General features: G+C 36.8%; 1 protein-coding gene across 1 annotated transcript in view; it reads left to right on the top strand.

The window, feature by feature from the left end:
• The window catches only part of CCDC18 (coiled-coil domain containing 18), a 121,216-nt gene that overhangs the window by 61,991 nt on the left and 42,402 nt on the right, over window positions 1-16,823 (top strand). The window contains exons 18-22 of the mRNA XM_023230985.2: window positions 3,889-4,056; window positions 7,725-7,867; window positions 9,778-9,941; window positions 10,155-10,368; window positions 16,606-16,705. Coding sequence (XP_023086753.2) covers window positions 3,889-4,056; window positions 7,725-7,867; window positions 9,778-9,941; window positions 10,155-10,368; window positions 16,606-16,705 — 789 coding nt within the window. The remainder of the gene's footprint in view (window positions 1-3,888; window positions 4,057-7,724; window positions 7,868-9,777; window positions 9,942-10,154; window positions 10,369-16,605; window positions 16,706-16,823) is intronic.

Here is a 16,823-nt window from a genome sequence, read left to right as displayed (position 1 = left end):
AAAATTAAAAAAAAAAAAAAGAAGTTTAAAAAAAAAAAAAACAACTTCAGATTTTATCTGGTCATGTCTTCTTCCCTCTACCTTCCTTTATGAAGGTTTTTATAGCTTCTTTGACAGGCATATATTTTTCTACTCCAATATGTAGAAACTAAGTCATCTAAACTGTATGTACTTGGATTTTTAAAAATAAGAATGTTCTTTTTTTTACTATTATCTTTTTTAAAGTAGTATACAAAATACATTATTTTGGCATTTATTCTACTGCTCATGCCCACACTCCGCTTCAGAATAAATAGACTTGGCAGAGATGGAATCTACCTGGAGGTAGGCAGCATTTGTAATAGGAGAATTCGTTGAGCTTTAGACTTTGCATTCATAGAATCAACATCAGAGACTAGGTTGGATAACAGATATTTACACACAAAATAAATAGAACGATTTTTTTTTTCTTTTTTTGAGACAGGGTCTTGCTTTGTCCCCTAGGCTGGAGTGCAATGGTGCAATCTCGGTTCATTGCAACCTCTGCCTCCCAGGTTCAAGCAGTTCTCCTGCCTCAGCCTTCTCAGCAGCTGGGATTACAGGCATGTGCCACCACACCTGGCTCATTTAGAACGATTTTTAGAACAACTGGAAATACATACCTAGGCTCAAACTGAATTAGAAACCAGAAGCAGTAATCAGGTATATTTGAACAGACTAGGGAGTAAGTAAATTAGAAAGATTTGCAAGCTCATTTATTACCGCTCAATCGTTAGCTCAACTGCACATGCATTGGCTTACTAACTTAAAAGTTCATCTGTCATGTGCTCATATGTATTGATAAAAAACATGGAGAAGAATCCAAGTACTCACTGTTGACTTATTTACCTTTACAGCAAATTATGTCTTAAAGAGAAAATTCTTTCTAATGTTGGTTAATATAATTAACACCTTGTAATAGCAGAGTTGTGAAGTTTTCATCACATATAACTGCATTTTAGAAAACTTGATTTGAGTAATAGTGCATCCATTCTGTTAATAATAGGTGATATTATAAAGATGTTCTTTTAAATCAGGGAATATGCCCCAATGATATAACTCGCTGAATAATTAAGTGGCCCTAGGGCACATTGGTAGAAATTTAGCCACTTGTAAAAACTACATGTTGATTACCCATTGCAAAAAGCTAATGTATATTCCTCTGCGCTTTTGCCTCAGCCACGTATTCTTTTCTGGATGTTGAAATAAATATGATTATGATGAAAATACTTTGGGGTTCTGAATTTTTGGAAGATATTTAACTTCATATTAAAATGTTTTTAACAATGCTTTTAAAATAATAAAATTATGTGTTCATGCAAAATTACATTGTCAACATAATAAAAGAAAGTAAATTAAAAATAGATGCGAATAAGCCTAAATGTTTTCTGCAGAAAAATTTTATTCAATAAAATCAGTCGTTTCATTGATAAATATCTTCATTTAAATAGATGGACTTAGATTTTGAGAAGCTGGCATCATATGTTTCTGCATTATATTTTATTTTTAAGCAACAATTATGAGACTGTTTCTGCTTTGGGTACATAGTAATACTAGATAAAATTAAGTGTAAGGTAGATTTTATCATTTAAATTCTACTTTCTTATTTACTTCAATTATAAAATATTAAGTACTCTGGGAATAATATATTAGTAGAAAATACAATGTAAAAACAATTCGTTCTATATTTACTTTTAAACTAAAGCCAACTGACCAGGCTCGGTGGCTCACGCCTGTAATCCCAGCACTTTGGGAGGCCGAGGTGGGCAGATCACGAGGTCAGGAGATCTAACACAGTAAACCCCGTCTCTACTAAAAATAGAAAAAAAAAATTAGTCGGGCGTGGTGGCGGGCTCTTGTAGGCCCAGCTACTCGGGAGGCTGAGGCAGGAGAATGGTGTGAACCCGAGAGGCGGAGCTTGCAGTGAGCCGAGATCGCATCACTGCACTCCTGCCTGGGCAGCAAAGCGAGAGTACGTCTCAAAAAAAAAACAAAAAAAAAACTAAAGCCAAATTAAAGGTCGGTACAATGAAATGTCAGTATAAGTTTGATAGATATAGGTTATATTTTGTAAATATTTGTGATAACTAATATTAGATATTTCAATATATGTAATTGAAATGTCAGTGACTGGATTACTGAAACAAAATTTTGTTGTTATTATGTGGTAAGGCTTTGTGTTTTGGTTAGATCTTATTTTTTTTCTTGTTTTGTCTTATTTTAATATTTTGTCCATTTTTTTCTCTGAATAGGTAAGTATGAGACAGGATGTTCCAATAAAGAAAAAAACAGTATTTAAGCCTGTCCTGCAGGCAAGTCAGTTCTATATAAAATAAACCAATGCAGAAGTGTGATCTGCAGGTTTTGTCGGGAGCTAAGAGAGAAGACAAAACAGATGATACTGACACATATTTACACTAAATTATTTTCATGCAGACAGAATTAAACAAAACAGATTTGCATGAAAAGGGATTATAATAACAGGATTAGAGATCAGTTAGTTGCCTAGGATATCCAGGGTTACTTCCGGTTTACAACATCATCATATAATGAAGAAATCTGAAATCTAGGAGCTTCTCATAATGAGCAAAGAATATTCGGCCCTGAAGGCCTTAATGTTCACCTGCTGGATAGTTAGAAAAAAGAAGCAAGTCATGATTCTCTTCCACAATTTACTATAAGGAGTTTAAAATTTCTTTTGGGATGATATTTACTGGAAAGATTCTTTGCTTTAAAGGAATGGTTTTATTTTCCTTCATTTAAAAAATTTATTACATAAGCAACAACAAGAAAACTTAAAGAACATTTACCTACAGCCCATTCTCTAATACTTCAGTTTTCATTTTTCTATTTGCATATATATTTTTCAAAATTATATTAATGAAATGTGATTTTTTAACTTTATAAATTTTTATGTGTTAGCTGTCTTTTTAATTATTTGAAATGGTTGTGTCATTTTTAATCGCATTGACAGTCATCACTTATTTTTCCATTCACTTTAGTAGAAGATGAAGAATATTATAAAATATATTTTAAATTATGTTTCATTGTTGATAGTATTTTAAAAATAATTTCTGCTGGCATATTTTTAGAATTTTTATTAGTAGGACAAAGGGCATTTATTTTTCTTCTTAATAGATGCTCTTGGATAAAAGTATCTTAAAGCAGTTTTGGAGACCATCATATTCAAGTCCTAAATATTTAGAGTAATTAGTCAAATTTCTTAGTTGTTATTGTCATTCCTTTATGTGTTTTTTTTGTAGCATAAATATTCAGCAGTGTTTTGCTGGGATATTATTGTATAAACAACAGCAATAATAGCAACAGTAACAGTAAATAGCACCAAACATTATATAGAGCTTTTATGGCTATAGTTTATTATTAGTAAAGGTGAAAGAATCAGGTGAAGTGCAGATAAAACCATGGCTGACTAGCAGTGCAATGTGGCAACATCTGTTTCTGCCTAGGGAAGCCTATTTATGACTCAGAGTTCAGGGTTTTTATTGGGGGGTTGTCACACGGGAACGATGACCAGCCTACAAGTATAAAAAATTCCAGAATTCTAAAGGAAGGCATGTTTCAGTGCCCCAGCCAGGCAAAACAACCTCATCACTTAGGAACATTTTTAAAACCACATTTCCAGACACCAGCCAAGAGCAATCCTATAAGCAGGCCCTTCCAATACATCTCCCCATCAGAAAAATGAAGACTGCCCTTCCAGTGACAAACTATAAACATGAATACAATTGTCCCACATGACAGGTGGATGGTTATCTAATAAGGAGGACAGCTTTGATGTTTTATTGCCTTTTATTTGAAACATTGCATTGTATTGAGATATATATATATATATATATATATATTTGCCAGGTATATTGTTTACAGAAAGAGCTAAAAATAAAAAATCACAGTCTTCAAGAGACTTCTGAGCAAAACGTTATTCTACAGCATACTCTTCAGCAACAACAGCAAATGTTACAACAAGAGACAATTAGAAATGGAGAGCTGGAAGATACTCAAACTAAACTTGAAAAACAGGTATATTATTATTAGCCCAAGATTGTTTCATTTGTATGAAATAGAAATTTTTAAAATCATGAATAGATTTGTGGTTAGTTTTTTAAATTGCTGTTTGGCCAGATGCTGTGGTTCACACCCATAATTCCAGCACTTTGGAAGGCTGAGGCAGGTGGATCACCTGATATCAGGAGTTCGAGACCAGCCTGGCCAACATGGCCCAACCTCGTCTCTACTAAAATTACAAAACTTAGCCAGGCGTTGTGGCACATGCCTGTAACCCCAGCTACTCAGGAGGCTGAGACACAAGAATCACTTGAACCCAAGAGGCGGAGGTTGCGGTGAGCTGCGATTGTGCCACTGCACTCCAGCCTGGGCGACAGTGAGACTCTGCCTCAAAAAAAAAAAATTGCTGTTTAACCTCAAAGATTTTGCATTATAAGAAATACTCAATACTGATATTGTAAAATAAATTTCTATTCCTATGTAATCTGACCTCCATCTCTTATACCATGATTATATGTCTGCCATTCCATACAATTTATAATTGATGTTTCTTTATTCAATCTGTCTTCGTGTACCTAATCCGAATGCCTATAATTTTTCCTTTTTGGATCAGGACATGGTGTGTGATATTCCTTAAAGAAATGGCAAAGCAATGCACTAAAAGAAAAATCCCAAGGGAAAATACCCCTGAAAGTTCTAAAATTAAAAATTATTACCTGAATGTAAGAATTCTGGAGAATTTTATACTAGAATCTAATCTTTTTCCTTTAATTCATTATTGAATTTATCTGAATTCTTTAGATATTTTACATTTTTGTTTTTTCTTTCAAAAGAAACCAAATTTACACTAATGTATAAATTAGAAAATGACTGTCCCCTGTAATCTTACTGTATTTTCCTCTTTTTTTGTCATTTTTTTGGTCTTTTATCTACTTGTTCTGAAGTCATCCTCAGCCTGTCCAGTGGAACTAAAGAATCTTCCTCTCACTACATTTAAACACATCAGGAGGCAGGTATTCTGTTTTTTTTTTTTTTTTTTTTTTTTTTTGAGACAGAGTTTCACTCTTGTCACCCAGGCTGGAGTGCAATGGCACGATCTCGGCTTACTGCAACCTCCGCCTCCCAGGTTCAAGGGGGTCTCCCGCCTCAGTGACCTGAGTAGCTGGGATTACAGGCATGCGCCACCACACCCAGCTAATTTTGTATTTTTAGTAAAGACAGGGTTTCTCCATGTTGGTCAGACTCGTCTCAAACTCCCAGCTCAGGTGATCCACCCGCTTGGGCCTCCCAAAGTGCTGGGATTACAGGCGTGAGCCACTGCTCCTGGCCTCTGTATTTTTTTTAAGAGATATCTTCCTGTGACTCTCCATCCCTTTTGTTAAAATTTAGACCTACTGCTTGCTATGCCTACTATACAGCTGCATCCTGAAGCATTTCTTCTTCTCATCTATGTTTGATTCCCACTACCTACATCCTTTGTCATTGACTCTGGTTCTTGCAGGATTGATTATGATTCTTGTTCATAACTCACTTCTATAATGGTTGTATGGTTTTCTTCTGTTTTTTGTTTTTTGTTTTTGTTACTAGTTCATTTGTTTCTTTTCTTTTTTTCTTTTTTTGAGACAGAGTCTCGCTCTGTCGCCAGGCTGGAGTGCAGTGGCATGATCTTGGCTCACTGCAGCCTCCGCCTTCCAGGTGCAAGCAATTCTCTTGCCTCAGCCTCCCGAGTATCTGGGACTATAGGCTCGCACCAACACGCCCAGCTAATTTTTGTTTTTTTAGTAGAGGCGGGGTTTCACCATGTTGGCCAGGATGGTCTTGATCTCTTGATCTCGTGATTCACCTGCCTCAGCCTCCTAAAGTGCTGGGATTACAGGCGTGAGCCACTGTGCCCAGCCTCATTTGTATTTTTTATTCGGTGATTTTCTTTCTTTGTGATCTTGTTTTAAAAGATTTTGTGTTCTCATTAGCTTCATTGAGGTCTACAGAAGTTTATGTCTAAAAATTTCTTCAGTATTTGGAGTAAATTTTTGACTAGGTGTTCCTTTTCTGCCTTTCATCCATATTACACTATGCAAAGGTTCCATTTTGCATCTTTAGATTTCTTTATTTAATTAAGAATTGAGTAGGTGGATTTTCCTTGGTTCCTTTCCCTTTTTACCTGGGTACTGTTTTAATTTTCTTCTTGGAACTTGAGGTGGAGGGGTGGATATTAATGGGGTTTTCTTGTTTTGTTTTGTTTGAGACAGGGTCTTTGTCATCCAGGCTGGAGTGCAGTGACATGATCATGGCTTAGTGCAGCCTCAATTTCCCTGGGCTTAGGTGATTTTCTCACTTCTGCCTTCCGAGTCCTACCACCATGCCCAGCTAATTTTGTGTGTGTGTGTGTGTGTGTGTGTGTGTGTGTGTGGTTTTTCTTTTTTTTTTTTTTTTTGGTAGAGACAGAGTATCACCATGTTGCCCAGGCTGGTCTCGAACTCTTGGGCTTAAGTAATCCACCCTCCTTGGCCTCCCAAAGTGCTGGGATTAGAGGCATGAATCACCACACCTGGCAAGATATTAATGGTTTATAATCTATATTTAGTTCTTCAGTGAGAGATTGTAGAAGAACAGGGGGGATATTCAGGTCAGAATTGAGAGGTTAACTTTGAGACCACAGTCATATAAATATTCATGAAGACATGGAGTGACTGAAATTACCTAGGGAGAGAATATAGAATGAGAAACAAGAAGATTGACTGGGACAGATCCCTGAGGGATGTGATACATGGAAGCCAAAGTAAGTATTTCATTAAGGAAGGAATGAATGTTGCTGTCATGGGCTGCTGGAATCAATGTCAAGTAAAATGAGGGTTGGGAAATGTCCATTGAAATTAGCAACTTGGAAGTCGCTGGTGTTGTAATCCCTATTTCTGTGGAATGGCTTCTGGCTATGGGTTGAAGAATGAATGGAAGGGAGACAGTGATACAACACACAGAAAACTTTAAGAAGTTGGGATATATACATGGGAGGAAATAAAGGGTGGTAGATAGAGGGAGGTCAAGGTCTGAAGAAAAGCTTTTTACAGTGGGAAAGTCTTTAACATGTTTAAATGCTACTATTAAAAAAACCGTAGAGAGATTGAAGATATTGGAAAGAGGAGATAGTAGTATGAAGTTCCTGAAAAAATTAATAGGAATTGAATCCAGAACACCTATGAAGCATTTTGACTTATATAGGAGGAAGAATATCTCCTTTATTGTAGTAGAATAGAGGAAAAATGAATAGGAACAAATTCAAGTTAAAATGGGAGCAAATGCAAGTTAGCATTTGAAGTCATGTGGCAATCTAGGAATCTATTGAATGAGCCAATTCGTGAAGAAAAGAAAGGAGCAGTTTGGTAAGAGAAGAAAGGACATTTCAAATGGGGACAATGAAAAGGAGAACATTTGCTATCATTTTGTTCAATTATTATAACACTTTAGTGTTATGATGTGGCCACTTCCCTAAATAGTAATATATGCGTATGTGAAGTATCTTTATTATTAGAAAGTAAGCCTTGCTTTTTATATTTTCCAAACATTACTTCTTGGTCTATATGTTGATTTTTATGATACATCTTGAAACTGATAAGCTAAGTTACATATTTATAAAAGTATTTTTCTTCTGAATTTAAAATGTTTATTGAAAACTGCTTTACAAGGTGTCAAAACTGGAACAAGAACTTCAAAAACAAAGGGAAAGTTCAGCTGAAAAGTTGAGAAAAATGGAGGAGAAATGTGAATCCGCTGCACATGAAGCAGATTTGAAAAGGCAAAAAGTGATTGAGCTTACTGGCACTGCCAGGTAAAATGTGAATATGTTTTATTTACCTTCCTACTTCAATATCAGTGGTATCTGAGTTTCGAAATCAGATAATGTTCAGTGGAGCATTTGCTTGAGGAATTAATGTCTCCATAGTCTGTGTTCCTGTTGCATTTTGTTTGTATTTCCTTCATATCTTTCATTATGCTTTTTTCTGTATTATAGTTTAATATTTTTAACCTTCCTACTATATTATAAGTTTCTTAAGACAAGGATCATATCTGGTTTATTTTAGGGTCTTACACAACAATTGGCACAATTCCTTATACCTCATAGGCACTCAGCAACTGTTAATTGTGAATAACATTAAAAGTTGTAGGCAAAAATGTAAATGTACTCACATAGAGGAAACTTTCAGGCGATCCAATTATGTAGAGGAAAAGTGACAATATAAAAGTGGTTCTCAGCCTTGAGTGATTATTAAAATCACCTCAAGAGCTTGAAAAAAAAAAAAAAAAAAAAAAAACACTGATGCCTGGGTCCCACCTTTAGATTAAATAAAACCTAAAGATTCTGATTTAATTTTGCTAGGCTGGTCCCAGGCATCAGTATTTAATTGGTCAAGAAAGGAACCCATGAGCTGAAAGCAGTACTCAGCCTCTTCAGATCTCTTCTACTTTGTTGGGAGAATTGACATAATTTATAATATAATCAGCTCACCCTTCTACCAGCAGGAGTCAAGAGTGAACTTATGCACCGGAACTAAAACCACAAGTCCCCAGGTTCCCTCGCCTCCATTGACAGGGTTCCTTTGTGCTTTTCTAATTATCTGTTTTATATCTACTTTAATATTAGAGCTAAGTGGTCAAGCTAAAAATTGTTTACTTGGGATTTTAGAAATGTAAAAGTGTCATTAGCACTCATCTAATCTAGTAGTTCTTAAGTTAGTTGGTCTGTGGGCATATTTGAGGATCTGGTAAAAAACTTTAGCTTGTCTTCTATACATAGATATACACATGTACATTATACATGTATAATTTTGCATACTGTTTCAAGGGTTTTATAGTTTTCCTTAAGTTTAGAAAACTTAAGGACTTCCGATTAAAAAACTCTTGAACACATCCAAATTTGTTGAAGTTTTATTTAGAAGCGAAATGCTCCTACTTGCAAACTCAATTTAGAAATTTCAAAGATTAAACAACGGAAACAGTGGGGACACAAAGGAACATGAACTGTTCCTACCATTGAGGGTAACATTAACAATTGTTTAATTAGTGAATATCACTTTAGAATTCCCAACAAAGGGACTTAAAACTGGCTCTTAGTATATTGATTTGTCTGCAGAGGAGCTGCCATATTAGAATAAGCTCAGGACTGACAAAGTTAGTAAACCTGGCCCTATCACTATTAACAGCTAGTTGTATTATCTCAGACAACTCACCTAGTCTTCAGTTTCCTCCTCTGTAAAGCAGGGAAGTTGCACTAGTCTAGGAATCTCTAGTCCCTTTTAAAGCTAAAAAAAGGATAGAACTAATAATAAAACTGAGTAAAAACAACTGACTTGGCTCTCCAGTGAGTAGTATGGTTTTTATGATGAATAATTTGATTGTTTGACTTATTTATTTTCTTTGTTGCTAATAACAAAAATTATAGATGAATGAGGTCCTTGGATATTTTCAATACATGCAAAGCTGAAGTTAAATGTAGTTAGAGTGAAAAGAAAGCTAGGCTTGTTAAATATTACCAGGTAGTAGTAAAGTTGTATTTAGTGGTATGTAATATGTAAACGGATAGTTTTTAGTTGGAGAATTTTTAAAAATAGGTGATTTAAAATTCTGACTAGATATTTTGCTGATATTTGTCCTTATATAACTTGCAGGCTTTTTTTAGTCAGAGACAAGTTAGTTGGTTAAGTTTCTAAATTACCTGTTTTATTATTTGTTTTTAATTAGGCAAGTAAAGCTTGAGATGGATCAGTACAAAGAAGAGCTGTCTAAAATGGAAAAGGAAATAATGCACCTCAAACGAGATGGAGAAAATAAAGCAATGCATCTCTCTCAATTAGATATGATCTTAGATCAGACAAAGACAGAGCTAGAAAAGAAAACAAATGCTGGTAAGGAAGTGGTTAGATTAGTTTAGCTGCCTATGTATTTGTATTTAACAAAGTGAAATAGTGTGAGAATTTGAGATGGTGGGGCTGGAAGGGATGATAAGTGGTATTTTGCCTCTCACAGATGAATAAAATGGAATATTCTTAATTATATACAAAGTTTATAATAAGAAATGGTTTATATATAGTTATAACATTATTCTCTCCTCTTAATAGTAAAGGAGTTAGAAAAGTTACAGCACAGTACTGAAACTGAACTAACAGAAGCCTTGCAAAAACGGGAAGCACTTGAGACTGAACTACAAAATGCTCATGGAGAATTAAAAAGTACTTTAAGACAACTCCAGGAATTGAGAGATGTACTACAGAAGGCTCAGTTATCATTAGAGGAAAAATACACTACTATAAAGGATCTCACAGCTGAACTTAGGTGAGTTAAATAATAAGAAATGATGTCGCAATTATAAGTCCTTGGATAATACAATAAAATGTGTTGTTGCATTCTAGATGTTTACATTTTCTCAACTGCCTTTGGCTCACTTTGGCTCATCCCAGCCAGCCTATCCTATGCCTTATCTAACTAATTCAGCTATTGTTGGCCACCAAAGCTTTCATCCTCAGTCTTTAGACCATTTTATACTGGCCCTAGTGGTAAAAAATGATTGGGCAAGCATATAGCAGTGGCTAACAGCAGGAGGATATTAATAACGATAATATTGTTCTTTGTATTAAGTCCTTATTTTATGACAGGACTATACCAGGGACTTCACATATGATCTCACTCATTTCCTTACAACACACCTATTAGAAACATATATCACCTTTTTAATAGTTGAGAAACCTGAGGCCTTGAGAAAAATAAAATGCCCCAAGTCATACCGGTAGTAGAGTCTAGAGAAGGGAGTTAAACACAAGTCTGTCCAACTCTAAAGTCTGGGATCTTACACTAGCAGTATAACATAAACTGCTATGCCGACACACATGTATAGTGAGTGGAGGTGGACAGCCAGATTAGAACCAAAGTATGGGAAATAGATTCAGAAAAGGAAAATAGAATTACAAATTAGGATGTAAAATGTGAAATAAAAGAATAGGATAAAGAGCAACAAGATAACCCAGAAACTTAGATATTGTACCACAGAATTCACTGTAGGGCCTCCTTCTCTTCTGTATCCACAAACTCATCCTTGGTAAATTTCATGTAGCTTTAAATACTATGTTCAGACACTTCCAAACCCATTTCTCCAGTATTGACCTTTTCCTGTAACTCCAGAGTCAATATCCAACTACTGAGTTGTTATCTCCATTTGGATATTTTTAAGAGACATCTCAGACTTGGCCAAAATAGGACTCATATATTTCCTCATAACCCTACCCTTCCCCTAACTCAGTATCATGCAGTTGCTCAAACTACAGATATGTAAGATTTTTCTTGTTCTCTGTTTCCATCCATGTTAACTTTATTTCTAAAACATACTCTTTTTTTTTTTTTTCAGACAGAGTCTCGCCCAGGTTGGAGTGCAGTGGCATGATCTCAGCTCACTGCAGCCTCCGCCTCCCATTCAAGAAATTCTCCTGCCTCAGCCAGTAACTGGGATTACAGGCGCCTGCCACCACGCTCAGCTAATTTTTGAATTGTTAATAGAGGCAGGGTTTCACTGTGTTAGCCAGACTGGTCTTGAACTCCTGACCTCAGGTGATCCATCCACCTGGGCCTCCCAAAGTGCTGGGATTACAGGCATGAGCCACTGCACCCAGCTCCAAAACATATTATTACATCCATTGATTTCCTGGCCTCTTTTCTGTTATCCTTAGCACAAAGCATCATCTCTCACCTGGTCTGTTGCTGTGGCTTCCTAACTGGGCTGTCTGCTTACAGTCTTGACCCCCTCCCAACAATGCATTTTCCAAAAACAGATTTAAGTTTATTATTTAAAACATAAATTAGCGCCAGGCACGGTGGCTCACGCCTATAATCTCAGCACTTTGGGAGGCCAAGGCAGGCGGATCACAAGGTCAGGAGTTCGAAACCAGCCTGGCCAATATGGTGAAACACTGTCTTTACTAAAAATACAAAAATTAGCCAGTTGTGGTGGCAGGCGCATGTAGTCTTAGCTACTCAGGAGGCTGAGGCAGGAGAATTGCTTGAACCTGGAGGTGGAGGTTGCAGTGAGCCAAGATTGAGCCAAGATCCACTCCAGCCTGGGTGACAGAGCGAGACTCCATCTCAAAAAAAAAAAAAAAAAAAGTAAATTAGATCATATTGCTTAACTACTTAAACTTTCTAATGGCTTTCTAAAACCTTCAGAATAAAATCCAAACTCCTTCACAGATGAAAATAAAAACTACATTGATATATATCACTTCATACCCACTAAGGATGGTCATTTTTAAAAAACAAAAAATAGAAAAGAACAAGTGTTAACAAGTGCGGGAAAAAAATGGAACCCTCATTCATTGCTGGTGGGAATCTAAAATGATGCAGCCACTGTAGAAAACACTTTAGCCTTCCTCAGTAAGTTGAATGTAGAATTACCACATGACCCAGTAATTCCATTCCTAGTTTTGTACTCAAAAGGGTTGAAAACAGGTATCTAAGCAAAAATTGTTTACAAAGTAAGCCAAAAAGTGAAAACAGTCCAAATGTTCATCATCAGATAAATGGATAAAATATAGTGTCTTAGTCCGTTTCATGCTGCTGATAAGGGCATACCCAAGACTAGACAATTTACAAAAGAAAAGTTTGGTGGACTTACAGTTCCACATGGCTGGAGAGGCCTCACAATCATGGTGGAAGGTGAAAGACACATCTCATATGGTGGCAGACAAGAGAAGAGAGCTTGTGCAGGGAAACCCCCCTTTATAAAACCATCAGATCTTATGAGACTTATTCACTCTCATGAGAACAGCATGGGAAAGACCGGCCCCCACAATTCAGTTACCTCCCACTGGGTCTCTCCCACAACACGTGGGAATTCAAGATGAGATTTAGGTGGGGACACAGCCAAACTATATCATTCCGCCTCAGCTCCTCCCAAATCTCATGTCCTCACATTTCAAAACAAATCATGCCTTCCCAACAGTCTCTCAAAGTCTTAATTCATTTGAGCATTAACTCAAAAGTCCAAAGTCTCATCTGAGACGAGGCAAATCCCTTCTGCCTATGAGCCTGTAAAATCAAAAGCAAGTTACTTTCTTCCTAGATACACTTGGGGCACAGACGTTGGGTAAATACACCCATTCCAAATGGTAGAAATTGGCCAAAACAAAGGGGCTACAGGCCCCATGCTAGTCCGAAATTCAGCAGGGCAGTCACATCTTAAAGCTCCAAAATGATCTCTTTTGACTCCATGTCTCACATCCAGGTCACACTGATGCAAGAGGTAGGTTCCCATGGTCTTGGGCAGCTCCACCCCTGTGGCTTGGTAGGCTACAGCCTTTCTCCTGGCTGCTTTCATGGACTGGCATTGAGTGTCTGTGGCCTTTCCAGGTGCACAGTGCAAGCTGTCAGTGCATCTGTTATTCTGGGGTTCTGGAGGATGGTGGCCCTCCCTCTTCTCACAGCTCCACCAGGCAGTGTCCCAGTGGGGACTCTGTATGGGGGTGCCCACCCTACATTTCCCTTCTGCACTTCCCTGGCAGAGGCTCTCCATGAGGGCCCTGCCTCAGCAGCAAACTTCTGCCTGGACAACCAGGCCTTTCCATACATCCTCTGAAATCTAGGTGGAGGTTCCCAAACCTCAATTCATGACTTCTGTGTTCTCACAGGTTCAACATTGGGTAGAAGCTGCCAGGGCATGGGGCTCACACCCTCTGAAGCCATGGCCTGTGCTCTGTGTTGGCCTTTTTCAGCCACAGCTAGGGCGGCTGAGATGCAGGGCACCAAGTCCCTAGGCTGCACACAGCACGGTGACCCTGGATCCCACCCATGAAACCATTATTTCCTCCTAGGCCTCCAGGCCTGTGATGGGAGAGGCTGCTGCAAAGACCTCTGACATGCCCTGGAGACATTTTCCCCATTGTCTTGGGGATTAACATTCATCTCCTTGTTACTTATGCAAATTTCTGCAGCCAACTTGAATTTCTCCTCAGAAAATGGGATTTTCTTTTCTGTCACACTCAGGTGACCTCTTGGGTGTTTTGTTGCTTAGAAATTTCTTCCACCAGATACCCTAAATCATCTCTCTGAAGTTCAAAATTCCACAAATCTCTAGGGCAGGGGCAAAATGCCACCAATCTCTTCGCTAAAACTTAAGAGTCACCTTTGCTCCAGTTCTCAACAAGTTCCTCATTTCTCTCCAAGACCACCTCATTCTGGACTTCATTGTCCATATTGCTATCAGCATTTTGGTCAAAGCCATTGAACAAGTTTCTAGGAAGTTCCAGACTTTCCCACATTTTCCTGTATTATTCTGAGCCCACCAAATTGTTCCAACCCTTACCTGTTACCCAGTTCCAAAGTCACTTCCATATCTATAGTAGTGCCCCACTTTACTGGTACCAATTTACTGTATTGGTGAGTTTTCATGCTGCTGAAAAAGACATGCCTGAGACTGGGCGATTAACAAAAGAAAGAGGTTTAATGGACTCACAGTTCTACGTGGCTGGGGAGGCCTCACAATCATGGTGGAAGGTGAAAGGCACATCTCACATGGTAGCAGACAAGAGAACTTATGCAAGGAACCTCTCATTTTTAAAACCATCAGATCTTATGAGACTTATTCACTGTCATGAGAATAACACGAGAAAGACCTGCCCCCTGATTCAGTTACCTCCCACTGGGTCTCTCCTAAACATGTGGAATTCAAGATGAGATTTGGGTGGGAACACAGCCAAACCATATCATATAGTGTATCCATACAAAGAATATTATTCAGTCATAAAAAGGAATAAAATACTGATACATGGTACAAAGTTCATGAACTTTGAAAACATTATGCTAAGTGAAAGGAGCCAGACACATGATGCATAATTTCATTTATATGAAATATTGAGAATTGGCAAATTCATAGAGAAAGAAAGATTAGTGGGCACTAGGGGAGAATTGGCAAATTCATAGAGAAAGAAAGATTAGAAAGCTAGGGACTAGGGGAAGGGAGAATGGAAAATAAATGCTAATGAGTATGAAGTTCTTTCTGGGGGATCAATGGAAAAATACTGGACATAGATAGTGCTGATGGTTACACAACATTATGAATATACTTAATGCTTCTGAACTGTGCACTTTAAAATGGTTAAAATGGTAACTTTTATGTTACATGAATTTTACCACAGTTAAAAAAATCCAAGTTCCTTATCTTGGAATACAAAGCCCTATGTGGTCTGGTTCCTGTCTGCTTCTCTGGCCTCATTTCATACAACTCTCCTTGCTCCTGACATTTTTCTCATACTTTACACTTACCAAGTTTGCTTCTACCATGGAACCTTGGCCATAGCTGTTTCTTTTTACTGGGATAACAGTTATATGGTCAGCTTCTTCTTGTCTTTCACATTACTTCAGAGAGAAGCCTTCTCTGACTACTCACTGTAAAGTAGCCACCCAGTCACTACCTCATCACACAATTAATGCTGTAATATAGCACTTAATATTATATTTTTCTTACTAAGGTATTTATAGTCTGTCTTTTCTCCTGGACCTATTAGAATGTAAACTCAGATCAGAGACATTTATCTTTTTTACTATTAAATCCACAGCACTTAGAACCCTGGCATATAGGAAACATCCAGTAAATATTTGCAAAATCAGTAAGTAAATGAAACCATGAAAGATGTAAACAGTGAAATCTTAAGTTCTAGCTAACAGATGAATCATGGAAGCTCCGCTATTTGCATAGATAGAAATTAGAGTTTTCTTTCATACTATTTTTAGAATATTAGTTTTAGCCTTGTGTTATATACCTCTTGAGATTTTTAGAAGAATATTAAAAACAACTCATTAAAGAAGTTCAAAATTTTCTTTTAAAAATTAGTACCCTTATCAGTACTGTTTCATATTTCAGACTGGAAAATCATATGAAGATTTTCAAGATGAACATTTTCAGCCTTTGTCATATCAGAACTTAGAGTTTCAAATTATTCTCTGATCACAGGCTTCACTTTGGTAAAAGCCTTAAAATTGTGTCAGTATTAAGCATTTTATAAGGTCATACATAAATTAGGGTTTAAGAGGGCTTAGAATTTGTAATATTTTTATATTAGATTTAAGTGCTTTTTTATATGTAAGGCATCATTTTGAGTAACATCCTTATGAGAAATTCGGTGGTTAAATGCCTCATTCAATTGTAATAAAGTCACAGCTGTTATATGTAAAAGACTTTGAAACACTCACTTGATCTCTGTATGAAAAAATGTGGATATGTATTTTTAAAAATTCTTATCGTTCAATCTTGGAGTCCTGGGAGTGCTTTAACAATTAGCTTAAATTATCTGTAATACCACACTGTGAGTTAACTTTTACCCTTTTAGAATACCCTTTATTAAATTAATTGTATTGATGTCAATCTTTTTCTTTATCTATTATTCCTTTAATTTGACCCTTTCAATCTGACTTGATTGCATATATTATTTTGCTTTTAATTTATAGAAGAGGTAACCTGGTTGACCTAACTTTTTAAAATTATAATATTCCTACTGTCTGTTTTGATCTTTTTCCTTTGATACATTGTAGAGAATGCAAGATGGAGATTGAAGACAAAAAGCAGGAGCTCCTTGAAATGGATCAGGCACTTAAGGAGAGAAATTGGGAACTAAAGCAAAGAGCAGCTCAGGTTGATTTTTCTTGATTATATTTTAATGAAGTTTTCTGTTATGACACAGTCCACAGGATTTGAGAGGTCATCAATTTTTGGTAAAATGGACATTTTTATAGCATATAGCATAGAGATA

Source organism: Piliocolobus tephrosceles, chromosome 1, assembly GCF_002776525.5.
Source record: "Piliocolobus tephrosceles isolate RC106 chromosome 1, ASM277652v3, whole genome shotgun sequence".
Classification (NCBI taxonomy): Eukaryota; Metazoa; Chordata; class Mammalia; order Primates; family Cercopithecidae; genus Piliocolobus; species Piliocolobus tephrosceles.
Note: the sequence above shows the minus strand (reverse complement) of the source record. Positions and strands in the feature narration are given on the sequence as shown.